This window comes from Trachemys scripta, chromosome 10 (assembly GCF_013100865.1).
Source record: "Trachemys scripta elegans isolate TJP31775 chromosome 10, CAS_Tse_1.0, whole genome shotgun sequence".
NCBI lineage: Eukaryota > Metazoa > Chordata > Testudines > Emydidae > Trachemys > Trachemys scripta.
The window spans coordinates 36,836,574-36,863,454 of NC_048307.1; the positions used below are offsets into that span (position 1 = coordinate 36,836,574).

General features: G+C 51.5%; 1 protein-coding gene across 18 annotated transcripts in view; it reads left to right on the plus strand.

The window, feature by feature from the left end:
• LOC117883932 (ankyrin repeat and fibronectin type-III domain-containing protein 1-like) overlaps positions 1 to 26,881 on the plus strand; it is a 607,608-nt gene that overhangs the window by 575,365 nt on the left and 5,362 nt on the right. For 16 of the 18 annotated variants that reach the window (XM_034783833.1, XM_034783835.1, XM_034783837.1 and 13 more), the window contains 17 exons: positions 1,164 to 1,365; positions 2,082 to 2,289; positions 4,398 to 4,592; positions 4,832 to 4,945; positions 6,289 to 6,386; positions 10,009 to 10,099; positions 12,236 to 12,343; positions 13,242 to 13,341; positions 13,997 to 14,129; positions 15,482 to 15,601; positions 16,926 to 17,141; positions 17,974 to 18,140; positions 18,620 to 18,770; positions 19,729 to 19,897; positions 21,339 to 21,505; positions 23,848 to 24,058; positions 25,454 to 26,109. In XM_034783833.1, coding sequence (XP_034639724.1) covers positions 1,164 to 1,365; positions 2,082 to 2,289; positions 4,398 to 4,592; positions 4,832 to 4,945; positions 6,289 to 6,386; positions 10,009 to 10,099; positions 12,236 to 12,343; positions 13,242 to 13,341; positions 13,997 to 14,129; positions 15,482 to 15,601; positions 16,926 to 17,141; positions 17,974 to 18,140; positions 18,620 to 18,770; positions 19,729 to 19,897; positions 21,339 to 21,505; positions 23,848 to 24,058; positions 25,454 to 26,109 — 3,106 coding nt within the window. The remainder of the gene's footprint in view (positions 1 to 1,163; positions 1,366 to 2,081; positions 2,290 to 4,397; positions 4,593 to 4,831; positions 4,946 to 6,288; positions 6,387 to 10,008; positions 10,100 to 12,235; positions 12,344 to 13,241; positions 13,342 to 13,996; positions 14,130 to 15,481; positions 15,602 to 16,925; positions 17,142 to 17,973; positions 18,141 to 18,619; positions 18,771 to 19,728; positions 19,898 to 21,338; positions 21,506 to 23,847; positions 24,059 to 25,453; positions 26,110 to 26,881) is intronic. The other 2 variants (XM_034783831.1, XM_034783841.1) reach the window with 2 other exon arrangements.

The following is a 26,881-nucleotide window of genomic DNA, read 5'->3' on the forward strand; positions in this document are numbered from 1 at the left end:
AAATCAAGAGTGACTCCGATTAAGTCAATGGAGCTACACTAGTGTAAATAGAAGGGAAATCAGGCTGCGTGTTCTCAAACTTGACCATATTTGACAGAAAAGGTCTAGTTAGGTAAATAAATTACTGTAAATAGATGGATTCTCAGTGGATAGGTTTTTAGAAGTGCACAGCACTGGGCTAACTTCTTCTCTCTTTGAAGACAGAGCAGATTTAGACCAACACTGAGTGCTTTTGAAAATCCCACCCTAATACTGAAGGATGGGCTTGTGATCCAGGTGCTGGACGAGGACCCAAGAGATCTAGATCCAATTCTAGGCTCTGCCACAACCTTACTATGTGACCTTGAGTAATCTGTCTGCATCCCATGTTTGTGGGAGGAGGCCTGTGGCTGGGCGACGACTCACCAGCACGGTGCCTCCTGCTGGTCTTCCTGGGAATTAGCGCTTCCCCCTGCAATTTGGGCCTCCCTACCCTGGGGAACCCCCAACCCTCTATCCCCACCTTGCCTCAGCGGCTACTGCCAGTCACCATCTAGCCCCAGCTCACTGGGGCAGACTGAAGTCTGTAAACCTCTCATTATCGACGAGGGGGTTAGCACCTGCTGCCTTTGCCTATCTCTGGGCTGTCCCTCTGCAGCCCTAGTACCCTTTTGGGGGCCTGTAACTTGGTCTGCAGCCTGGGGCCTTGCTAGGCTGGAGCTCCCCAGCTCCTTCTGCCCTTCCCCAGCACTGCTCCTCCCTAGGTACCCTCCTCAGCTTCCCAGGCAGCCAGGTCCTTCTCTCGCTCTAAGAGACTGGAGAGAGAGTCTCTCTGTCCTTCTGGCCCACCACCCTCTTATAAGGGCCAGCTGGGCCCTGATTGCACTGGCTGCAGCTGTGGCTGTTTTCCCAATCAGGCCAGCCTTTCCCCTGCCACAACCCTCTCCCAGGGCTGTTTTAAGCCCTTCAGGGCAGGAGCGGGGTAACCACCCCACTACAAGGCCTACTTCCCCATGGTGTTATATAGGTTCATGGGTGCAGGTGAGGCTCCCAGAAGCTGTGATGATGAGACCAACATAGACCCACCGACATTCCTGGTAGTGTTTACAGGCCAGATTTCTGCCAGCTGCTGCTCCTACATTGTGCATCATTATCTCGCTCTTTCTTGTTCCTCCATTTTCCAGGTCTTCCTTGCCTAAGATGACACAGCAGATGCGGGACATTCAGCTGGCCCAGGCCAGGAAGCCACCAGGACCCTCCTCCCCGAATGCCGCCAAGAGGCTTTACCGCAACCTCTCGGGGAAGTTCCGTGTTAACTACCCTTCATTTGATGAGGGCAGCTTGCCAGGGAGGAGTGAGAAGGAGAAGCTACGCAAGACCTATCTTGTGAGTGCTCTGGGCTTGCGGGTGTTCATACCAAAACGCAACCCTGTGGTAACGCTGGGTGTACCCCACGGTGTGGCCTATACCCCATCCTTCGTGCACACACCCCAGCAACAGAGTTGGCTGGATGTCTGGAGGGTGAGGGGGGAGCAGAGTGAGCCACAGTAAATTCTGTCCCTCCTGGAGCAGGTGAATCCAGTCCGGAATGGTTCCTCAGGATAGGGTCATTTGCACTTTCTTAAAACAAAGGATTAGTATTGTCAGCTCCTTGGGGCAGGGACTGTCGTTTGGTTCTGTTTGTACAGCGCCTAGCGCAGTAGGGTCCCAGTCCATGGCTGGGGCTCCTCAAGGCTACAGTAATACAAACCAATCAGTACAGGCTTAGGTGACTGACAAATCCACTGGCATTCTGTACACTGTATTAGGCATGGAACAGCTGTGGATAACGAGCCCCTTTGCCTAAGGGTGTTGTGAGTCAAGGATCAGCCCCTCTGGTAGAGACTGGCAATAGACCCCATTCCATACCTACTGCCCTTTCAGAGCCTGTTTTGTGGATAGGCGTGAGGCTCGGCACTCCATCCACCTGGCGCTAAATACACTGAGAACCCCGTGTAATGACTTGGAATAGAGCCTGGCCAAATCTCAGTGAGGAAAGCGGGGTGAGGCTGCAATGCCCAGCACCCCGGGCTCAGTGGGCCCCATTTCTTGTGTCATTGCAGTTTCAGAGCAATGCGGCTCTCTTTGAAGCTGTTGAGCTGCAGGATCTGGACAGAGTGCAGGAGCTGCTAAAACAGTACAGCCCAGAGGAGCTGGACCTTAACACCCCAAACAGCGAGGGGCTGCTGCCGCTGGATATCGCCATCATGACCAACAATGCCCCCATTGCCAGGATGCTGCTGCAGGCCGGAGCCAAGGAGAGTCCACACTGTAAGTCACCATTACAGGGTATTTTTCTCACCCCCTCCTGCTCTGCTGTGTCTCACGTGCTCTGTCTTAGATGCTAATGGAGCTCCGCTTACCGTAGCATCTAGGCACCCTAGTGCCTGGGCCAGTGTCTTCCTCTTTGAGAGTCCACTCTGCTCCTCTGACCCAAAGGAAGAAGGCAGCGAGGACCTGGGGAAGGCTGACAGGAGGAGGCTTGTAGTGCAAGGAGTGGTGCAAAGGGAGACATGTGAGATCCTGAGGGTTAGCGGGAAGGTGGATGCATTGGGGTGACACAAGTCCCCAAACCCAGTGGCCTGATCTAAAACTAGGAGAGAACCAGACAGCAGGAGAGGTCAGGAGAGATTTCTGTAAGGCCTTCTTGTGGAATGGACAGCCAACGGCTGCAGGACAGGCTGAGCTGGGAGCATGTGTGTTTCTAAAGAGAGCACAGTAGGATAGGCAGGTGATGGCATTGGGGAAGGCCAAAGGAGGAGGCCTAAGTGCCCCTTCTGTCATAGGTGATTGCCCTCCTGAGACTGGCAGCATGTGTTTCCTGAGGGAGGGGCAAGTGAATGTCTCTTTGCAGTGCCACTCCCAAAGCTTGCCACTTGCTACCCTTTGCTGGCCTCAAGGCACATTCAGCTGCTTGGTGAGGTGGAAGGGGACTGCTCTGTACAGCAGAGGGTGGGAAGATGGAGCTAGGAGATCATCCCAGCCTCTCCTGGACCTCTTGTGATCTCACAGTCTCTGCCAGATAAAGGAGCTGGTGGGTAAAGACCTCCTGTGTCGTTTGCTCAGCATAGAGGTGTGGGGATTGAGTGTCCCGTAAAGAGCCATGAACGGTTTGTCCAGTGCCATGGGAGAATGAGGTTCCCCTGTTTAAATGAAGTTGCTTAGTTAATCTGTACAAGGAGGTGCCCTGTTAAGCATTTATCACTCTGCCTTCAAGGATAGAGGAATATTCTGTCCCCCAGCAACGAGGCTGTGCTGTATTGGGGACTGGGCTGGGAGTGGGCCCATGCAGACAGCATGTAGTGGGGATAGCTGGCAGAAGAGCAGACAGAGACCAGGAGTTCAGATAGGCAGGCTCCTTTGCCTCCAGTGGAGTCAGGAAAGCCTGCAGGGTCCCCTGGGCAGGGTGGACATGGCTTAGAGCAGCTGTGAATATCAGAAGGTATCATCCCATGTAGAAAGCCAAATCACTCTCACAGATGGGAGAGTTGAAGGCAGGTTGTGCTGCAGCTTATTGACTCATCTGCTTGGCTTGATGGAGGTCTCATTTCATACAACGGCCTCTGTTCTGAGCAGGAGGAAATACCAGCTAGCGGCAGGGAAAGGGGTTGGCTTCATGTTTTAAGGGGGTAATAGAAGAATGATCACAGTTGCTTTCTGCAGACAAACAGCACGACTCCCACTTTTCCTGGACTGTGGGGTATTCCAGAGCAGGCACATTGCATAGTGGTGGGTGAATCTCAGAAGGGTCAGAGAACATAGTCAGTCCTGATCAGCACCCAGCCATTCAGACGCTGATCCCAGTTCTCCAAGCCAGCTGAGTTTGTGTAATAGGGCCAGGGGAGCTGGTGGGAACAGGCTGACTCAAGGGTGCTCACCCTGCCACTTGCCCTGGGAAGTGGCCAAGTGCCTGGGAGTAGACAACAACCCTTTACTCTCCAGAAAGCTTTAGTTTGGAGCCATAGGCCAGCTCCTGCAGCCTGCGGGAAGGACATGAGCGCTAGTCTGGGACACTACACCAAGGGGTGGGGACGGGGAGGCAGCCTGGCCGTAGATCTGTGATTACATGTATCTCCTGGCTGGAGGGGCAGCACAGGGATCACCTCCTAAAGCCCTGTTCAAAGCCCACTCACTCCAGCTGTGTGCATGGGAGTGAGGATTTGAACACAGGTAGCTCTGGGGCATTGGTCATGGCCATTGCCGATGATGCTGCCTGGAGGATGTGAATCAGGCCAAGTAGCTGATGGACATATCACAGTGTAGATAAGGGAGGAGCACAGGGTGCAGCGTAGAATCAAAGACGTGTTGGGGGCTTGCGTGCAGTGGGCTCGACCTAACTGTCCTGTCTTCTTTCCCTCTCACTTCCCTGCCCCTGGCAGTCATGAGCCTAGAGAGCCGCACCTTACATCTGACGACGCTGGTGCGGGAGGCAGAGCAGCGAGTCAACGAGTTCACCGCACAGGTGGCGAATGAGACGGCCAACACTGACTGCTCAGAGAAGGAGAAGCAGCTGAAGTCCTGGGAGTGGCGCTACCGGCTTTACAAGCGCATGAAAGCTGGTTTTGAGCATGCCTGTGAGTGCCCCATGGGCCTGCACGGGGTGGGGATGACAAGCACCAGCACAAGGAGCAGGAGGGAAGTGGTGCATGGCTGGGGAGTGGGACTCGGGGAAGAGGGTTGCATGGAGCTGGGGGGATTGCCATGGGAGCTGCAGATTGATACTCTCCCGGATAGTCACAGCAGAGTGCACTCCGCCCTGAGCCTCCCCATGACTGGACACTTCTGTACCTACCCCTGTCCTTTCTGTTCCCAGGTGCGCCGGACCCACCCGCTAATGTGCACCTGTCTGTGGCCAGCAGCAGTTCTGTGCAGGTTACCTTCGGGGAGCCCCTAAGTATCAACTCAGCTGTTGTCACCAAATACAAAGGTGAGGCCATGGGAGAGCCACGCGCCCGTGGCCCCTACAGGACGCCAGAACAGGGCAGGCCTAATGCTCCCGTGTTCAGGGGTAGAAGGCAGCATGGTCTGATAGTTAGGGCACCAGGCTAGGAGTCAGGAGAGCTGGGTTTTATTCCCAGCTCTGCCAGTGACTTTCAGTGATCTGGGGTGAGTCATTTTCCTCTCCCCATCTGTACAGTGATAGTGGTACTAAAGTGTTTGGGAACTATAGATGGAAAGAGCTCCTGTGATATCCGAGCCTGTGATTTCACTGCGGACCAGTGATCTCTGCTATGGCTTGAGGCAAGGGTTTTTTTTGCCTCCCTCCCCCCTTTTTCAACACAACTGTTGATAAGGAATAAAAGTCCACAGGTTAGTTGCGTGGCAGCCTGGTTATTGCTGATGATCCCTTTCCAGTCACTACTAACTGACACCAGACACTGGGCATTAATGGGCATTAATGTCCACAGGAATAATGTTGTAATGACATTATTAAGCTTGTGTGAGGGAATCTCAAATTCCAACTCAGGATGGGCCCCTAGCAAAACCCTGGTCCAATAACCCTGGAAACGTCAGGAAGTTTGTCTATATATTTGAACTTTGCAGCTGGCCCGACCCTACTCCGGGCTGAACCAGGATTCGTACACACCCAGACAGAGGAGAAGTTTGGGTCTGGAGCTGAACTTTGCAACCCTGTCTCTTCCTCGGGTTGATCTCTGGATCCCACAGGAACAAGGCCCATTTGGCGCTAGCACCTGCTCCTGCAGAGGGATTTCCGATCCCTCCTTTTCAATCTGGTGTGTCCTCTAATATCTTTGGTTTTCTTTTACCAGGCACCACCAAATCCTGATGTTTAATCTACTTTATCTGTTCCTCCTCTATGCCTTTCTCTTGCCTTTGTCTGATCCATGTGTCTTTCTTTTTATCTCTGGGCTTGTCTGTCTGTCTGTCCATTTAGCCTGTCTGTCTCCTCTCCATCTCTTTCCCCAAATGCTCTATGCTCAGTCTCTGCTATGTCCAGAAATACAGTCGAGTGCCTGTATTGTGCCAAATGCCTGGGGGCTCTCCAGGCAGTTGGTTTCCAATCCATATCATACCTTCTCCCGTTCACTCCGCTGTGCCTTTTCTCAGACATCTCTGCAGCATACGCAGCTGGCCTGGCTGTATCTAGTTCTTTGATTTCATAGTCAATCCCCCTACAGCAGCTGTACCGTCCATGGCAGCCTGGCACTGTAAGCTAGCCCAGTCTGCCTGCCAAGCGCTACATCCCTCTCCTTGTTCACGAATGCCTCCCAATGACTGACAAGGCCGTGGGGCTCTCTTTGTTTGCAGTTGAGTGGAGCTGTTCCCCAACCTTCTCCCCTCCCCTCGGGGAGGTGGTGATCGACAAACTAAAGAACCTGCACTTCACCATCCAGGGGCTCATGTCGGTAAGTGAACACGGCGCCACATCCCTTCACTCTGAGCCATGGCAACGAGGCCGTGTGAGGGGTAAAGAGGGGTGACAGGCCACAGGCAGAGCTGCCCTGCCCAGGTGGGGGCAGTACTAGAGTCATCTGAGGGCAGCTGAGCAAGGCCGCAGCCTGTTCTTTAGCTGGCATCGCCCTCTCCAGGATTACTCCCCACAGGGGCCTGGCTCCACTCAGGTGAATTTCAGCCTGAATGAGTCCCTGCACAAAACCCCATATGTGCCCTCTCCAGGTATTACCCATACTGTGCTGTGTGGGCATGGCACCACGTTGGGAGCCACAGAGCCCCCTGCAGCTCCAAGCAGCCATGTGGTGAGTGCGTTCCCCCAGGGTTCTGTATTACAGGTGCCATATTTAGTCAGTCTGGGGCAAAATTTTCCAAAGAGAGGCAAGGTGCGTCTTCCTTTTTTTGAATTATGAGTTCTCATGTGGGTACTTGCCTCTCTGGCTCCCCAAAAACATGACTGCCAGTTGTACCCGCAAATAACGTACTGAGCCTTTGCTCTTTTGCACAAATACCCGTGGTGCTTTTCTCCAATAGACAAAACAAAGGAGAAGGAGCCTTAAAAAGCCAAGAGACCGAACAGCCCAGCCCCGTACGCCACTATGCATATATGAACACATATGTATGCAGTGATCTTCCCTACCTGACACTACTAGCTGCAGGGCACAGGGTTAATGGAAGAGGCATGTGCAGGACTCATTGTTAGTGCTAGAGAATGGTTCTGAACTGAGAGCCCAGCACTATATTCAGTGCAGGGTCTATACCAGTGTAAGGCACAGGCCTCTGGGGGTGGAAAGGTCACTGGGGGAAGAGGTCATGGCAGTGCAAAACTGCTGCCACTTCCATTGCAGCTAGAGGGCTGTTGGGAGTGGAGACAGTGAGCAGCACTCTCCAGGAAGGGGGCAGCCAGAAGGCATGCTGGTTCCGATTTTCCTCTGGGCAGCCATGCAGCCACATTTGCTGCAGATCCTGGGGACAGCACTCCAGATCAATGAGCCCATCAGCCCTAGTGCCATGCAGGACTCCTGCTCTTTGTCATGCTGCTAGCAGTTTGGGGAAGTGACCCAGCTCTCCCCAAACCACCCCCTGGGAGGGGATGGCTTATCCCTGTTCACAGGCAGGATGGGATCCACAAGTTTACCCTTATGGGTGGCATCTTCCATATAACCTCTAGACTCCATGAAACGATAAATACTCAGGGGACTGGAAGGCATCTGTCTTCCATGTCATGGCCTGGGCTACTTTGCATGGTGAGGGAATGGGGAGGAGGGAATTCCCAGGCATGCAGGATCCCCAAGCAGGAAGGAAAATAGGTTCATTCACTAGGCCTCTAATTTATCCCCTGTCTCCCACCCTGCTCCTGTCTCTACCCAGGCTCCTGCTAGCCAGCAAATCATGGGCCGATTCCTCAGCCACCTGCAAAGATCAGACTCTTTCACCAATTCCTTAGCTCATTGGCTCTCAACCTTTCCGAACTACTGTACCCCTTTCAGGAAGAGGATTTGTCTTGCGTACCCCCAAGTTTCACCTCACTTAAAAACTACTTGCTTACAAAATCAGACATAAAAATACAAACGTGTCACAGCACACTATTAGTGACAAATTGCTTATGTTCTCATTTTTACCATATAATTATAAAAGAAATTGATTGGAATACAAATATTGTACATACATTTCAGTGTATAGTCTATAGAGAAGTATAAATAAGTCATTGTCTGTATGAAATTTTAGTTTGTACTGACTTTGCTAGTGCATTTTATGTAGCCTGTTGTAAAACTAGGCAAATATCTAGAGGAGTTGCTGCACCCCCTAGAAGACCTCTGTGAACCTCCAGGAGTACACATACCCCTGCCTTGAGAACCACGCCCTTAGCTAACTGGGGACAAGAACCAGCCTCCGGTTCCATCTCTGAGAGCTTACCAAGATCATGGGCTGGTTTGGGCCAATGCCTCTGAAACCCTCAGGGCCCATGTTGCCTGTCAGCTGTCTCCTTCCCAGGGTATTATGGAGCAGTTCAGAAAGCAAACACGGGAGCTATGGCTCTGAGAAGTGCGGCTCAGTGACAAACTTGAAACATGGCAGCTGAGTCAGAGATGTAGCTTTTAAGCCAATGTGCCAAGTCTCTCCCACAAACCCCAGCCTGAGTGCGATGGTCTTATCTGGAGCAGGGGTGAGGAAGTGAAAAGGCCATTGGAGACTCCTCATCAGGGGAGCAGAGAGATCATGAGAGACACTCCTGCAGTGAATGGATGGAGTTACTGTCTTGGTGTAAGACAGTTTTATAGTGGGAGGGAAGTTTGAGCAGGAGGAGCTAGACGTTAAAGTTAGACACAGAAGTTCACTATAATGCTATGTCTATGCTCATGGCGGCATGTAGTGTACAGGCACTGTGTGTAGTTACACACCACAGAGAAAGGCTCCGGTTGCTGGGGAGGCAGTGGGGAAGGGCTCCGGTTGCTGGGGAGGCCGTGGGGAAGGGCTCTGGTGGCTGGGGAGGCCATGGGATACTGCACTGCTAAAAATAGCAGTGTGGCAGGGGAGGCATTGCTTGGGCATGTGGAGAGCATGTAGGGTACATATCCTAGCGTTCAGGTTCATAGGGCGCTTTGCTCTACTTACCTAAGCCGTGCCTCACCATGTATTGTTTACACCTGTGCTAGCTGGTGCCTGTACTCTACACTCCACTGCAAGTGTAGACGTACCCTAAATCACTCACAGTCTGGCATAATTGATCATCTCTGCTCCATACAGCTCCTAGGCTTCAGTAGCAAGGGAAGCTGCAGATCAGGGTTGGGGTGCATTAGCAGAGTCAGATGGGGGCTCTGGGTTGGGATAGTGGGGGTGCTGCAGGGAAAGATTGAGTGTGATTGAATGAGCTGTGTGAGAGATGCAGGACTAAAGAGCCGGGTCAGGATCAAAACGCATCGTCAGAGCTGTGTGTGGGCCTAGGACAGGAGGAAGGAAGGAGTGTTGAAGGTAGTGATGGGGAAGTCTTCAACAGAACTGCAGGGCAGTGTAGGACTAGAAAGGGAGGCAGTGCTGTGAGTCAGGGTGGATGGCCAGTGACGGAGCTGCAATACCAATGGGATGTTACAGGTCAGAGTGGAAGGGCAGTAACACATGGGGCCAAAGGAGTTTAGGGGCTTTGGAAAACCCCACAAGGTGCCTAGCCACATCTTTAGGCACCTAAAATCTGGCCCACTGTGCCCAGCTCTAACCAGAGCCACCATCGTCTGTTTCATGAGCACTGAAAGCTTTGGTCCATCCATCCATCTCCCAAAAAACCCAAAAGCTCTCAATCGACAAACTCATGGCATGAGCTGTAGGTCACTGTCCGTTCTGCAGCTGCTTCTGCTTGAGCACAGATGACTGCGGGCTATGTCGTTCATTTGGCCCCTCCCAGCTTATGGCACTCTCCTCTGTGTAGCAGGAGCAGGGGGTGGATAATGCCATGGAGACGCTCCAGGGGAAGGAAGGCTGCAGGGAACCCTCCTCCTTTACAAGTGCTGGGAGCAGTGGAATGCTATGTGTCTGTGAGACTTTCCAGTCATATTTACTGCCGCTTACTTCCCCATGCAGGGCACGGCCTACTATGTCCAGGTGTCGGCCTACAACATGAAGGGCTGGGGACCCCCGCAAGCCTCAGTGCCACCCTTTGCTATCCCCTCCAGTAAGTACGAGCGTGGGGGGACTGCTTATGGGGGCTGCTGCCTGCCTTGTGTGAACTGGCTTGGACTTCTGAGGGTGGTTCTGGATGTTACAGGCCTGACTCCAATTTATAGCAAGGCCACTTGGCACCACTCTGGCAGGCAAAAAGGGCCTGAAAGTGGGAGTACATGACTTCTACTCACTTTAAGGCCCCTTTACACTTTCTAAGCAGTGTAAAGCAGCTTTATGGTGAATCAAAAGTAGAATCTAGATATCTATCTACGTCTAGATCTTGAGATGTATGTGTAATGGAAATAATGTAGAGAACTAGATCCAGTTGTAGATCTGTGTGTATAATAATATAGAGAGATTTGGATGTAGATGTATAATGTGTGTATAAATATATGTTGATCTATATATAAATCTAGATGTAGCTCTGTTTATAGAACATATGTATAAATAATAAATGGATCTACATTCTGCTATGTGTGTATAATAATGGGTGAAAACATGTACAGTAATGTGTATAAATAGTATAGATAGTGCATCTGATTACCATTTACACTGAAATGGCTGTGCGCTGTTCTGGCAGTGAGTATAAATTACATTTAGACTTACTTTAAAGCTTCTTTACAGTGCAGGAGCAGTGTAAAGCTGCCTTATCATAATGAGAATCAGGCTGTGCATGTGTGTGTGTGCGTGTGTTTGCATTATATGTGTGCATATCGATATAGCAGGTATGTATAAATCCAGTTGAAGTTAAACAGACTATTTGTTTATTTTTATTTTCTTTAATATTACTCCCCTGTATACAAATCCCTCTCGTTCCCAATGTAATATAGCCAGGCACCTCCCTGGGTGCTTTTAAAGCTCCTAAAAATAGTGCCAACTCCCAGCCAAAGTTAACAGAGCTGAACTTTCCATGGAAAACAGCAGTGTGCCAGACAGGGGGATTTAAACCAATTTAACGTACAGCTAATGTAAAAGACCGGTCAGCCCTGGTTCCCCCTTGCTCAGTAGCTCTGCCACCTTGTAACCAGCTGGAGCTGGCCAGAGGGATTATTTATTTATTTGTCTAGGTGCGTTGTGCTATCAGCACTGACTGGTCTCAGGAAGCTTCAGCTCCAGGGAAGTCCTGGAGGAAGACACTGGAAAGATTTTTAAACAAACAGTGAAGAGCAGCAACAGACACGACCTTGTTCTTTACCTTGATTTGTCATCTCCTCCTGCTGGCCACAGCTGTTAAAGTCCAACCACTCGCAGTTACTGTTGGGTGGGTGGATGGCACTGGGGTGCTAATCATGGCCAGTGTCTCTCCAAAACCCGAACTGACCCAGAGAGAGAGAGAGACAGGGCGAGATGGGGAGCGAAAGAGAGATCTGTGCTGTCTCTGGAGAATGATCCAAGATCAGTCTTCAAAGCCTACTTGCTGCCACGGTACAGTGCAGGTTTTGCATGGCCGTCACAAAATGGGCTCCCAGCTCCAACATCTGCCTGTCCCATCTATTCATAAGAGAAAGGAACATCTGTGTTATTGTTCCGCTGAATCTTGGCTCTCCTCCTCTATACTCTGTAGCTTTAAAAAATATCAGTCCTGATCCTCCACGGGTGTCAATGTGCACGGCTCCAGTGAAGACAACAGAGCTGCATCCGTTTGCATACTCTGGGGATCTGGCCCAATATTCCATGCAAGGCATGTAGTTTCTCCTGTCCAGTGAGCCACCCTGGTGACTTCTGTTTTTTCTCTAGGCAGCAATGCCTCCCAGCTAGCGTCACTAACTGAGCTCCCAGGGTTGCTCACTTCATCCCATCCATCTCGGGAAAGCATAGCCATGAGAGGCCTGTGGGCAAGAGAAAAGAAGATAAATAAGGCTTTCTCACAGACTCCGTAGACCCCTACCCCATTACATGACTACGGTAGTTTGCTCCTGCCTATGGAGTGGGCAGATGAGGCAGCCATGAGGTAAAGAGCCATGTAGCATGCTTTGTCTTAATGGAGACCTGGCATTGGAGGGTGGGATAGAAAATAGAAGGAAACAGCTGTTCCTGAACATTAGCTGTGAAGCTGGAAGGGGGTAGCTGAGGCTCCATCAGCCTGAGGCAGCTTCAGCACTTGTCAAACCTACACTGGGGTAATAGTCACCCTCCTTCCCCATAGACTGGCGGGAATATGATGGGAGAGCACCAAGGCAAAGGGGACAAGCCGAAGCCTTAGATCACCTTCTCAGCCAGGTGAAGACTGTGCATCAGCATTGTGTCTGCCATGGTGAGTCCGGGTCTGCAGGCCGATGCAAAGCTTACGGTTTCTACAGCACAGGCTGGGGTAGCACATGAGCCAACCCCTACTAGCTAGGAGGAGTTGCTCCTAGGGATGAAGTCAGACCAGATAGGCACAAGATGGGTAGTACTGGTAGCTGAGTTTTAACACTAGAATCAATACAGCTTATCCCTCCCTACAGCATGTTCCTTTGCACATGACAGTGCTGTTCTTGGTGGGGTGGTGCCTGTTCAGAAGACGTTAGATGGCTTTGGGGTGGTCCTGCCCCCCTCCACTTGCATTGCTGCTTAGCAGAGGGAGCTACTGGGAACCACTGGTACATTGCTGGTATCAGCAGGGTCAGAGGAAAGGGGGAGACAAAGCCATTGCCAGTGTCCTGTCTGAAAAGACATGAAGGAGGCAGCCAGTGAAAGCATGAGGGAGGAGATTTCAACCAGGTTCTCTTTCATGGTGAGGAACATCCAGAGGCTCTGGGCTGACTGAGATCTGCACCCCAGTCCTGGTGTGTCACAGAGGCTCCTTTGAAATCACTGGTATTGCTGGCTTCCAGAACAGCCTTTCTTGCTGTACCTCTGCATTTCTGCTCCGAGTTCTGGAACTGCAGAAGTCTCACAAGCATGTAGCAAGTTAGCAGAGAAGTGGGGCTGGTATCAGGCTATAGAGCCTTTCGCCTGCAGGTCACTGGGTCAAACCCAACCCAGGGGCCATGAGGGGACGCTTGCACCACCCATGCACCATACCTGGTCTCTGATTAAAGACAGAACTGTCACCCCAGCACCATTTGCTGGCACTAAGCATTTCCAGGGTCAGCATGCTGTGGTGGTGGGCACTGTACAAATAGCGCCCCCACATCCCGATTTGTTCTCTATGCTGCCTTGTTCTCCAGAGTCCTGCAAGAACCAGCCCCAGAGCAGGAAGCACTCGGTCTCCAAAAGCCTGAAGCACCTTTTCCACCCTGGCAGCAAGTTCTTAAAGAGTCTGAAAAGGTAAGTGCAGGTGAAAGGGCGGGGCGACCCTATCCTCGGGGTGTCCCTAAACCTCTGCATTCCAGAAGCCGGGACTGAATGACAGCAAATGGATCACACAGTAAATTGCCTGGTTCTGTTCACTCGAGCTGAAGCATCTGGCACTGACCATTGTCAGACAACGCAGTGCTGGGCTAGATGGACCATTGGTCTGACCTAGTAGGGCCGCTCTTATGTTCTAATGTCTGGGAGCATGTCTCCCACTGTAGACTCATATCACACTGTCATGGCGTAAAGTGGCCTGGACTTGGCTTCCTGCATGTGATAAAAACAGCAGCAAAACTTAATGAAAACCTGGGTTTCAATAGAAAAAACTGTTTCTGCTCTTGGAGGAGATGGGCTTATCCTCAGGGATGAGCCAGTCAGCAAGGGGAGCTGGCTGCTGGCTTGCCCTCAGCACCGGGGACAGTGGAGCTCTGAGGGACTGCAGAAAACACAGTCATTTAGGAAATCTCTCCCCTTGCTCTTACACACACCTTCCCTGCTTTCCTGCATCTCATAATCCCTGCTTCTGGGCTCCCGTGTGCACTGTGGGAGAAAGACACCTTTGGAAAATAACCTACCCTACCAGCAATAATGGGCTTTCCCCCAAAATCTGTCTCCTCTCTCCCCACAGGGGCCTGTATCTCACCTCCATCTTCTACAAAGACGACAACATCCTGGTGACACATGAGGATCAGATCCCTGTGGTGGAGATAGATGACACCTACTCCTGCCTACTCATGCAGGACTTCCTCTGGTTCACCAAGGTAACACATGTGGCTACTCTGTCCTGCATGCTATGGCCTTAGCACCTGGGATTGCAGGCCACCTTTCCTACGCCGCCACCATACAGGCACTGGTGAAATTAGGCCTCAGGGCAGTGCACCGTCCAGTTAAGTGCTTTGCTGCGGGATTCTTTTGACAAGATCAAGGAAAGACTCAGATTTTACCCGTCAGTGTCTGAAGCCAGCCTTGTTCCATTTCTATTGCTGAGTAGATGTAGTAGCCCCATAATGATTTACTACTGCAGTTCTTTCACCCTCAGCTAATTGGATCCAGGTTTGTCCTATGGGCTGAGGTTTAGCTGGGCTGAGAACAGTTGCACCATGTCAGTGGCAGCCTAGGCGGATGAAATTAGTGAGTGCTACTTCTGTGACTTACACCAAGGATTCAGACCACCACACATCTGGAAGCTCCTGGGCTTCCCGATGTTTCCTCTGGGCATTTCTCTGTGATGCTACCCTCATGTACTCTACACAGCATGGCTATAGAATGCTATGGAGAGCTCATTGCAGTGAGATACTGGCAGAGCCAGCGTGAATCAAGCTGTACACTAGTGCCAACCTCCAATTGGCAGCCACTGGCACCAGTTGGGGCGATGGAGCTCAGTGGCACATGCGATTTCCAAGACTGTAGCTCATCCCACTTTCTGTACTAATGGAGAAACCTCCTGGAAGATGCTTCCACACAGCCCAAGCCTGACAACATGCCTGAAGCTTTTAATGGAGAAGAAACATAACATATCCGCTTGCAGTGGCTGCATAGACCCCCCACTTTTGTGTGCCTATTGTGTGCCACTCATCTACGCTGCTGCGGATTTGTACCATCTTTCTCTGAAGGGATATTCTGCCTCTTTTTCAGCAGCCTTGTGTTTGTCTGTGTCACTGCTGCCTTTTGCTGCAGTAGCAGCGTTGAAGGACCAGCATTGTCACTTCTGTAGGATCATGCAGAACCAGGCATACAGGATACCACTGTAGTGCAACGTGTTCTGGAGGCAGCACTGAAGTGGTGGAAAGGGACGCTGCCAAGTAGTTCAAGCCCAGCATTTGATCTCCCATATCTTAAAATGGTTCTAATCTGCTGAGGAGCACCTTCTAGGATGTCCCAGATGTAGGTTTAAAAAGGCCTCGATTGCAAAGATGTTAAAATGCACGGACAACATTTATGTAGGACCTACACAAATCCAGTGTTTTATTTTTGCTCTTGTACTGTGCGGCTATCCCTCGTCTCTGAGCTGTGCTGACATTACTGGGGGTTGAACAGGTCTCCTGGGTGACGGGCAAGGTGTAAAATCCTAGGTGGGGGCGTGTTGTTGATGGTTCTGCTCCGTACACTGCAGGTTGCCTGCATGTGGGATGAGATCTTGTGGCTACGTCAGTGTCTCACCGTCTCCCAGTCATCCTGCTCCTGCATCCTGCAGACGCGCTTCAAGATGCTGCTGGCCATCTCACAAATGCAGGTGAGAGGAGGTGCATGAGAAAGAAGCAGTGGGCCCAACAGCCCCGCTGTGTGGGGCATCTCTTATCGAGACAGACTCGCTGTACCAATCCAGTAATGTCAGCAGGGGGACATTCTGACCTGGGAATCCTACTGCAGTATTACATGGAAGTGATGTCATGAGACACACCCAGTCACTCCCTACCCTACTTAGCGAAACACAAGGACCTAGTGTGTGATAGACTATCTTTTGGGAGATACAAGTTGGACTAGGGCTACCAAATTCATGGCCATGCAATCTGGTCTCCGCTGGTGAAATCTAGTCTTTTGTGTGCTTTTACCCTATACTATACAGATTTCACCAGGGAGACCAGCATTTCTCAAATTGGGGGTCCTGACACAAAAGGGAGTTGCAGGGATGTCACAAGGTTCTTTTAGGGGGGTTGTGGTATTGCCATTCTTACTTCTGTGCTGCCTTCAGAGGTGGGCGGCTGGAGAGCGGCTGCAGCCCAGGAGCCTAGCTCTGAAGGCAAAACTGCCGCCAGCAGCAATGCAGAAGTAAGGATGGCATGGTATGGTATTGCCACCCTTACTTCTGCACTGCTGCCTGCAGAGCTGGGCGGCCGGACAGTGGCAGCGGCTGACTGAGGGTCCAGCTCTGCAGGCAGCAGAACAGAAGTAAATGTGGCAATACAATACCCTGCCATCCTTGCTTCTGCGCTGCTGCTGGTGGCGGCTCTGTATTCAGAGCTGGACTCCTAGACTGCAGCCGCTGCTCTCCAGCTGCCCAGCTCTGAAGGCAGTGCCGCCGCCAGCAGCAGTGCAGAAGTAAGGGGTAGCAGTACTGCAACCCACTCTACAATAACCTTGTGACCCCCACCCTCCCAAAACTCCTTTTTAGGTCAGAACCTCTAAAATTACAACACCGTGAAATTTCAGATTTAAATAGCTGAAATCATGAAATTTATTATTTTTAAAAGCCTACGACCATGAAATTGACCAAAATAGACCATGAATTTGGTAGGGCCCTAATGATAACCCCGGGTTTTAGACCGCCACTCTTACCAGCACCCTTGACCACTATCACTTTCTTTATCCTCTCGGAGTCTGCCAGGCTAAATGCTGCAGCTGAGGGGTGTAGGGTGGTATATGAAGAGGTCCTCCGTGCATGCCCCTGGCCAAGACTGGATAGACAAAGGATGCCCTTCATAACCCACCATTCCAGCCCCCTCCCCAGACACAGAAACAGCCTCCTCTCAGGATATGGCGTGGCTAGCTTCCTGCAGAGCCAGGTCAGTCAGTGTTGCCCCATAACAAGTCTCCTATCTATGTCTCTGTCTATGAAGGGACTGCTAGGAATCCAGGACTTGGGACAGGTCTTCTTTGAGCCAATCAAAGACAAGCAGGGCAACATCTTGATAGTGACACTGAAGGAAGTGAAAACCAACCAGACTTTTGAGAGCGTCCGCTGGATCCCCCTTTCCAAGCTGCAGACAAGCCGCAAGTCCGTCTCCTCTCCAGAAGAGCCCACCTCTCTGGATATGCTGCTGATGACAATGCAGGTGGCCATTCTCATGCCAAAGGAGGGCTTGGAGGGGGGAGAGGGATCATGGGAAGTTTTAAGAGAATAAGGCTCAGGAGCCGATCTGGGCTCTGTCTCTCCTGAGCAGTCTGTGGCGAGTCCCCTCAATGCAGTATTTAGTTCTCCGTATTCTTGCTTACCGTTTTTTATCCCAGTTGCTCCTTTTGCTTCCCTGGGCTGTTTCTTTCCCCAGCCCCTTAGCAAACCTCTGCAAAGAATTTCCTCTTCCCTGATGGCCTGGCCTTACCTTTGTCTTTGCACCCTCTGATTCTTGTACTGCAGCCTCTCTCCTTTCTCGTTCCTTTAGACATGTGTCTGTCTCAACAAGATCTCCTCAAGCACCTGTACAAGGAGCTCTTGAGGCTGCTGACACAAAGCTATTGTCAATGCCAGCTAGGATTAGCAGCTGGCAAACCTCAAAAAGTTCGGTTGCGAGGCTCTCGAATCTCGGGAGATTGCAACATGGGGCTGGCAATCTGACAACAGGCTCTTTTGTGTGGTTGCCAGTCCTTCCAGCTGTTGGGGTGCTGGTCCTGGCTGGAGACTGGAAGTGCAGATGAAATGACTGAACAGAACTCATTCAAACTGCACACGTGGTTCAGGCTGAGGCTGAGGCCTGGTTTGGTTCTTATTTTATCCAGGTCTGTTCACCCCTCTCTGCCTAGGACTCCAAAAGGGCAAGTTTCTCAGAGCCATCCCTGACAGCCCCAGTCCTGCCATTGTCCGTCTGCCGCTTCTGTATAGAGGTAGAGAGGATGAGGGAGAGTCCTGCCATGTGGAATGCTTTATGTTGACCTCTTCTTTCTCCTCAGGACAAGCTGGCTTACCACCAGAGAAGCAGCCAAGCCCTCGCCCCAGGCCTCTACCTGGCCTATCTGAAGCTCTGCAGTGCAGTAGACCAGATCCGAGTGCTGGTGCCTGAACAGTTACCCAATATCCTTTGCCATGTGAAAATACGGACCAATCCCAACATCTCCAGGTGAGCATGCAGAGCAGCTGAAGTCCTGAGTTGCTTAGCTTGGCCAACCAAGATCATTTCTGAAATCCAGACCCCCAAATCCCACCTTTACTACCTGCCTGTCCCACACTATCATCCCTGCCGTTAGCTTTACATTCTGCTCCAAACCCAGTCCATTGCTGCCTGGGACATGCAAGGCACCAGCTGCTCTGTGAGCTATAATTGAACCATGACCTAGTGCTATCCCCTGTAGCAGAGATTTAAACCAGGGCCCTGTGCTCTTCCCTCTTGCTCTTTCACCAGTCCTGACTGTTATGAGGAGCTGCTGGCTACTGTTCAGATGCCTCCCCAAAGGAAGGTGAAGCTCAGGCTGCATTTCAGGGATGAATGCCATGGCTCACAGTACATACTTGCTAATGCATGCTCACTGACATGTGGCTGTGGACAGTCCTGAATGATGAGTCTCTGGTTTCTCTCTGTGATTGTCTCTCCTTCTCCAGGGAGGAGTGGGAGTGGCTACAGAACCTGGCCAATTTGGAGGAACCAAGTCCCACTGAGCCAGAGTCTGAGACTTCCCAGAACCCCTGGTATCAGGAGCTCCAAGGGGCCATTAAGGAGCTGGTGAACCTGGTCAACATCCCCCTGCGAGAGGTACTGGTAGAAATGGGAGCGGAGGGGTGTGGGCGGAATGGCTGGAGCTGTGGTCCGCACAGCCGGCTGGCTTGTGCCGTGGCAAATCAGCCACCTCAGCCTCTGGAGGCGGGATTGGCCCCTTTGTGGTTAAAGTGTTCATTGTATTTCCTCGCCCCACAAACTGAATTGAGTTTGTGGGGCTCCCTGGCTACAAGCATGTCTCTGTCCCTGCCCCAGAGACAGAGCTGGGAGCCACTCTCCGAGTTCGGTACCTCCTAAGTAACAGCCCTTGGACCTAAAACAAAACAGTTGTGTTTTGATTGGCAGTAGCACCTGGCTCTGCCTGAGGTGACTTGTTTCATCTCACTGCAGTGACGGGACACCTCTTCCAGCTAACCTCTGGTGGGAGCTGGACTCACTGGGGCACAATGAGAATTGATCCCTTTCCCTCCATTCAATGTCCAACCCAGGGTCCTGATACAGCAAGGTCCATAGGCAGGTGAGCATTCCTAATGCTTAACATTAGGTATGTGCATAAATACATTGCTGGATTGGGGCTGAGGTCACTGCAGGGATGGGTGGAGGGTCTCTCTCTCTCTCTTGGATTTTGCTTTAAGGAAGTCGACTTGTATCAGAAGCATAGAGGCTATCAGAGGAGGTGAGGTGTCCAAGCTATCCCAGAACAAAGAGGATTTGGGATGGTAATACAGCATAACAAAGCAATGGAGCCTGGCACCTGGGGAGTAAATGATGGATGCTAATTATCTCCCCATCAGTGGGGGACTCCAATGGGAGCCTTTGACATATGGGAAGTGGTGATGCTCAAAGCATGCTCAGTGTGCAAGGGAGCGCTCTGCCATCAGCCACGCTTTGAGACATTCCTGCCTAAAACCAAGAGGGGCGATGACTTTGTGCTGCTCTGGTTACACTGGCGGAAATAACGCATTGTTCCTGCTTTTCTCTTTGAATGCTGCAGGCTAAAGATTTCCGTCTGTACAGTCAGGAGGTGCTAGACTTCGGGGGACAAGTCTCCTTTCTCCTGCTGCTTCCTCCATCTGATGACGTCTGCACTGCCCCAGGCCAGAATAGCCCCTACACCCCTCGCTCTGGCTTTCTCACGCTGCCTCTCCAGATCTTTGAGCTAGGTGAGAACATTAGCAGAGGCAGCCCAACCATCCCTGCCTCCTGTGTCCTCTAATCTTGGATCTGACTGTGACCTGCACGGTACTGCTCCAGAACACCTCCCTCTTGCCCTTCTCCTGCCTTCCTTCCCCACGAGACCCTTCACAACCCTTTGGGCCCTGCAGTGATAGGCAGTATCTTCCCCCTGGTTAGGGGCACATTCCCCTGCCCTAACAAAGCCAGCGGGGAGGAGTTAGTCTTCCAGTGGTTTAGAGAGTCACATCAGTGCTGAGCACCACCACAGTCAGTGCAGGAGCAATCCCACCTTAGGGAAGGCTTTTGGAGTTCCTGGAAGAGGAGCTTTTAGAGTCTGATGGGATGCAGGTCCCCCAGGGAAGGAGGATGTGCAGGAGGGGTTCTCAAAGCTTCTCAGGTGCCAGGGAGTGGGTGGGAACTCACATTGTTGTGGGTTTTGTGGTTGTCTTGCCTGTCCCTGATAACAGGAGTGCTGATCCGGTCCCCGTGGAGAGGTGGGTATCTTCTTCCATGTCGCGGTGATCCACCTTGTCCTCTCTTGTGTGGTGGAAGGGGAAAGTCTCCTGCTGTCCTTGTTAAGTGGGATTGTCCTGTAGTGTCTGCAGGAGCCAGGGGCTCCAGGGGAGAAAGCAGGACTGTGGCTCCAGAGAAGCAAGGCGCTGGGGTAGCTGCTGTAGCTACAAAGCCTGCTTTTGCCACACAGCTTGCTGATGAGGGCAGACTGAAATGGCTCAGTCTGCTGGGTCCACTCAAAGCTTACAAGAACGAGCCTTTTGCTTTTGTATGTGATGCTGCTGACTGAGGTCTTTCCAGCTGCCTGGATTGTTGACCACACTAGCTTGTTCACCCCCCAGCTCTTCAGAGAGCAGCATGATAGATGCTAGCAGAACAGTGACGGCGGCTGCTACACCCTGCCATTCATTGCATCTTTCTGGTATCCCAGCTCAGCCCCCGTCATGCACACTCTGCATTCTTCTGGGCAGCCACCAGGGGGAGAGAACAATGGCTGCCCCTCGTTACAGCTCAGATACACCTGTGAGGAGGGCCACTCCCTCCATCCCATTCCAGCCATCTCCATAGAGGATGTCACTTCCCTGAGATAATGCTAAATCCAGTACTGGGACCTGGGCTAGCACTGCACTATGGGAGCTGTTGCTGAGTTAGTGGTGGTAACAAAAGATGGGCCTTTGTCCATACTCATTCAATCCTGCTTTCCCCAACTGTGGGTTTCACCCTCAGTAATGGAGAACACTCTCCCCTCATGTAATTTTGGGCAGAATTCAGCCTTCCCATGTGTACAGTCCTGTCCTCAGAGTTCTTGATGCATCTCGCCGGGTTCAGTCTGTTCACACAGCATCAGCCATTCCCACCTCGCAGTGTCCCTCCCGCCATCACCTGACCTTCCCCTCTCACCTTTTGCTTTTCCAGTTCACTTCTTCACGTATGACCGAGAGTTCATCAGCCAGTATTGCCAGGTGTCTGCGCTCCTGGAGCTGGAGTCTCTCCTTTCCCAGCAGAGCCTCAGGGAAGCCTTCTCAGATGCTGAGCTCTCCACAGCTAAGCAGAGGCACCAGCAGGTTCAGGACTACATACAGGTATGTGACAGCAGAGGGATGTAGTGAGTGGGGCCTGCTCAGGGCTGGGCTGCCATGCCAGCATTCTGTGCACCTTGTATGGGTTGTCCAGAGGCTCCCATGTCCATCATCAGATTACCCACTTTAGGTTGGTATAGAATCATAGAATCATAGAATATCAGGGTTGGAAGGGACCTCAAGAGGTCATCTAGTCCAACCCCCTGCTCAAAGCAGGACCAATTCCCAACTAAATCATCCCAGCCAGGGCTTTGTCAAGCCGGGCCTTAAAAACCTCCAAGGAAGGAGACTCCACCACCTCCCTAGGTAACGCATTCCAGTGTTTCACCACCCTCCTAGTGAAATAGTTTTTCCTAATATCCAACCTGGACCACCCCCACTGCAACTTGAGACCATTGCTCCTTGTTCTGTCATCTGCCACCACTGAGAACAGCCGAGCTCCATCCTCTTTGGAACCCCCCTTCAGGTAGTTGAAGGCTGCTATCAAATCCCCCCTCATTCTTCTCTTCTGGAGACTAAACAATCCCAGTTCCCTCAGCCTCTCCTCATAAGTCATGTGCTCCAGCCCCCTAATCATTTTTGTTGCCCTCCATTGGACTCTTTCCAATTTTTTCACATCCTTCTTGTAGTGTGGGGCCCAAAACTGGACACAGTATTCCAGATGAGGCCTCACCAATGTCGAATAAAGGGGAACGATCACGTTCCTCGATCTGCTGGCAATGCCCCTACTTATACAGCCCAAAATGCCATTAGCCTTCTTGGCAACAAGAGCACACTGTTGATTCATATCCAGCTTTTCGTCCACTGTGACCCCTAGGTCCTTTTCTGCAGAACTGCTACCTAGCCATTCGGTCCCTAGTCTGTAGCAGTGCATGGGATTCTTCCGTCCTAAGTGCAGGACTCTGCACTTGTCCTTGTTGAACCTCATCAGGTTTTTTTTGGCCCAATCCTCTAATTTGTCTAGGTCCCTCTGTATCTGATCCCTACCCTCTAGTGCATCTACCACGCCTCCTAGCTTAGTGTCATCTGCAAACTTGCTGAGAGTGCAGTCCACACCATCCTCCAGATCATTAATAAAGATATTAAACAAAACTGGCCCCAGGACCGACCCTTGGGGCACTCTGCTTGAAACCGGCTGCCAACTAGACATGGAGCCATTGATCACTACCCGTTGAGCCCGATGATCTAGCCAGCTTTCTATCCACCTTACAGTACGATCTGGCATGGATCTCCCTCTGCCAGGTGTGCATCATCTACAGCTCACAGACCTAGAACCTCAAAGGTATTTAGGCTCCTAACTCCCATTGGAATCAATGGGCATTAGGAGTCTGAAACCTTTGAGGCTCTGGGCCATTTCCATTGTAGTTATCAGCTCTGCTGTCCTGCATTGAAGTACCTTTACAGTGCTTCGCTGACCTAGCAGTGATGGTCTGCAGAGGAAGTGGCAGCAGCAGGCGCTCTGTCAAGCCACCCCGCTCTGATGCAATGCTCCCATGAACAATGCTAATGGCAAGCCTGAAACCTGCCCTGATAGGACTGGCTTTGGAAGTGCATGCTGGGAATGCAAATGCAAAGAGCACGCCATACCTTTGCTTCCAGCATTTCCATGCCCACAGCAAGGAGCTCTTGCAAATGGGACAGGCTGTGCAGAGGCTACTAGATGAGCGTGGTAGCATGTTCCGGTGCTTAGGGCACCATGCTGGGAGCTAAGAGAGCTGAGTTCTGTTACTGGCTCTGTTGCTGACCTGGTTCCCAAGCACCATCACCGCTCTGTGCTGCAGTTTCCTCTTTCAACAGGGGAGAGGAAGGATAGTCCAGTGGTTAGGGTACTGACATGGAAGATCTGGGTTCAATTCCCTGGTCTGCCACAGATGTCCTGTGTGATCACAGCCTGGTCATTTAGCTGCTCTGTGCCTCGGTTCCCCTCTATACAACCAGGATAACAGCCCTTCCCTATCCCTGGGGTGTTGTGAGGGTAAATACACTAAAGATTGTGAGGCGCTCAGATGCCTGGGATGGGGGCCAGCTCGGTACCTGAGATGCATAGATAGATAGATAGATAGATAGATAGATTCTCACCCAACCTTTACAAAGTGCTTTCAGATCAGCAGATAAAACACCTTACAGAATTGCTACATGCTGTTATATCCAAGGGATTCTGGGGCTCATGAGACAGCAGTGCCATCCTCTGGGAAAAGACTCCCCTCGGGGATGTTCCTGGCACCGTTATCCCAGTACCAGGCCCCTGTGCACTCAGGGACGTGTGACCTTGCCTGTGGTTGTTTGAGGCCAGGGAGAGACCTGTTATTTTTTTTAAATGGGTTCTTTATCTTTTGCCCTGGCAGCAAATGGAGGAGATCTGGCGTGAGATGCGCTGGATGATGGATGCCTTGCAGCATGCCCGGTACAAGCAGCCGTCTTGTGGTGTACCTCTCACCTGGTTCCTCAATGAATCCAGTGGTGGAATGAAAGAGAAAACACAGTCCACGTCATCGCATCTGGACTACCTCCCCTCACCCACCCCATCTCCAGAAACAAGCCGCAAGCTCAACTCTGGTAAGGGATCCTGGCACGTTATGTGGTGCCTAGTCAGTTCATGTGTATCATACAACTGGGAATGTTGCAGCTGCTTGTAAATATTCTGTGAATGAAATCTGACTGGTGAGCTTTCAAAGTCCAATGGGTCTGGCATTCTCAGATCCTTCATGGAAACCTGTCAGGTTAGAGTGGAAGGTTTTGCTACCCAGATCCCATCTGATGCTTGCATTAAGGCTATGAATAGAAAATGACTCTGTAATGATGGTATCTAATTATTCCACATATGCTCAATATGCTTTATTATCCTTTATTATTATTATTATTTATTATTATGGTTCCTAGACGGCTCATTTATGGATCTGGGCTCCATTGTGCTAGGCACACACACAAAAAAGACAGGCTCTGCCCCAAGCAGCTGATCATCTAAGTACAATTTCAATAGCTTTCATACTCAGTTGGCTCAGCTCACAAGTCATAACAGGTGCCTCTAAGTAACAGCACTGCAGATTCCACCTGGGATCTGGAAAATAAATCTAGGTGCATCCTGTCTCTAGTACCATCACCAGTGATAAAGGTTCAAGGAGCTGTGCTGGGGACCCACATAGCAATTGGCTGCCTGGAATCAGAACGTAGCCAACAGCTGAGTTAATGAATCAGGGGCAGGCTAGAATCCAGATCACTCTGCTGGCTTGGCATATTTCTCTGACTCCGTGCATAGGGCTCTGAAAAGCAAGAGGCAGAAGACAGCTGCAAAGCCAGGGTGCCATTTACATAGCTGAATGAGTACCATGAGCCCCATGTTAAGTAAGCACTGCCCCAGTGAATGAACGAGCAGCACTGGGAAGGAGGAGTCAAAGACGGGCCTTGAGAACTCAGACACAGTGGTTTCGTGGTCTGAGGGTCATTTGCTAGAAGTCAAGGAGGAGGGTGGAATGTTCACTCAGGAAGCATCATTTTTCTGCAGCTCTCATGCTGAGTGAACAGATCCATCTCCAGCTGTGCAGTGTAGGGGAAATGGACCAGGAGCTGGAACAATGCTAACAGTGGGGAGGGTGGAGGACACCTGGTAAATGTCACATTCTGGTTTTTCAAACTGATATTTAGTGGCTTAGATTTTAATTTTGGACACGGGCTTTCACCAGTAAATGTCAATAAAAGCTGGAAATCAGAAGCCCAGAGGATAAAGCTATTTCTTGCCTTCAGATTCATAGATTTGCTCACTTTTGACCCTTGCAGACAGACGTTGACTGAATCAACTTACCCAGGTAGAGGCACAAATATCTCAGCCCGCAGTAGGGGGGTAATGCCTTCTGGCTTTTGCTGCCTGGACTTCAAATCATGCTCAGACAGCTTCACTATCCTTTTGCATTGACTCAGAGAAATGGTGACCCTCCTCTTCCTTTTCACTCCCAGCAGATTCCCACGGGATCTCGGATGAGGAGGGCTCGTCGGAGGTGTTCCTGGCTACAGACAGCGACTATGATTCCAGCAGGGCCCAAAGCCCCAAGGAGCTGGACCTGGTTTACTCCTTGGGGCCTGAGTGCTGTGGCAGAAAAATTGCCCGAACCTTGAGGGACAGTGCCCCTGATGTCCTGCAGAGCCATGAACTCAAAGCCCCACCGCTGCTCCCAGAAGAACCCCGGCCACCCCCAGAGCTGTATGACAGTGACTTTGTCCTCCCCAGCCGGCAGATTGAGCTCCTCCGCATCACAGAGAAGCGTCAGGCCTACTGCGTCCGCACAAGCAGCTTGGATTTCCCCAAGCCCCTCTTCCAGGTGGCCAGGAAGTCCTGTCCTGGCTCCGTCGATAGCTCCCCGACAGAAACCAGGACGACGGGCCAGTGCAGCTTGCTCAGGCTGGACACTGGCTCAGCTTTCAGCCCCGAGCACAGCCAGGCTGTTGAAAGCTCTGAGCCTGTCTTCCGGACACGTTCAGTGGAGTGGACTCGCACCTTCCAGGAGCCACCAGAGCTGGGATACATAGCGAACCGAGGGAAGAAGCCAGGCTCAGCCACCTTACGGGTCTGTCCTCAGTATGAAACCGGACTGTCCAACGAGACCAGCGTTAAGGTATCACCGTGCCCCCAGGGCAGCTGGAAAGTCTGCTCCAAACAGCAACAATAAACCCCAGCTCTGATGATGTAAATAGGGCTTGGGGGGACACTCGGTGAGGGGGCTCTTTGCCCCTAGGCCTGAGAATACTGCCTCTGTCCAACCTTCCCACTGAGGCTTTTCTCCTTAATATTTTCTGCTATTGCCGCTGCCATCAGCGCTGCTCCACAGTGCAGCATGGCCACCGACGTCCCAGCAGGCCAAGATGACAGGAGCTGGTACCCACTGTGTCGGCAGCAGTACCCCACCTTCACTGCGCCAGTACGGCTGATTTGGTGCTAGAGATGGCAGGAGAGTTAAGGAGCAAAGGCCAGGTAGACAGGCCTGTGCCGTTCCCAATGTGTGTGGCCTTGCCAGAAGCTGGGGTTGATGGAGATGCTGGCCGGTGCAGAAACCCTGTGTCCAGGGAGCTCATTTTGATAGGGGCATGCGTCTTCCCTCCCTCTCTCCCCTCCTCTAATGCTTCACCACTCCATAGTCCACACCCTCCTTTCTGGGCTGCTAGAGAGTTGTTTCATTCGACAGTTAGATGCAATGCAACATGTTCTCTTGGGTCACCATTCCCACAGTGTATCCTGGGTCAACATCCCTTGCAGTGATCCCATGGCTTATCCTGGGTCACCGTCCCCTTCCCCAGCATTCCCGCTCTTTATCCTGGGTCACCGTCCCCTCACCCAGCCTTCCTGCTCTTTATCCTGGGTCACCTCCCCTCACCCAGTTGATCCTGTGT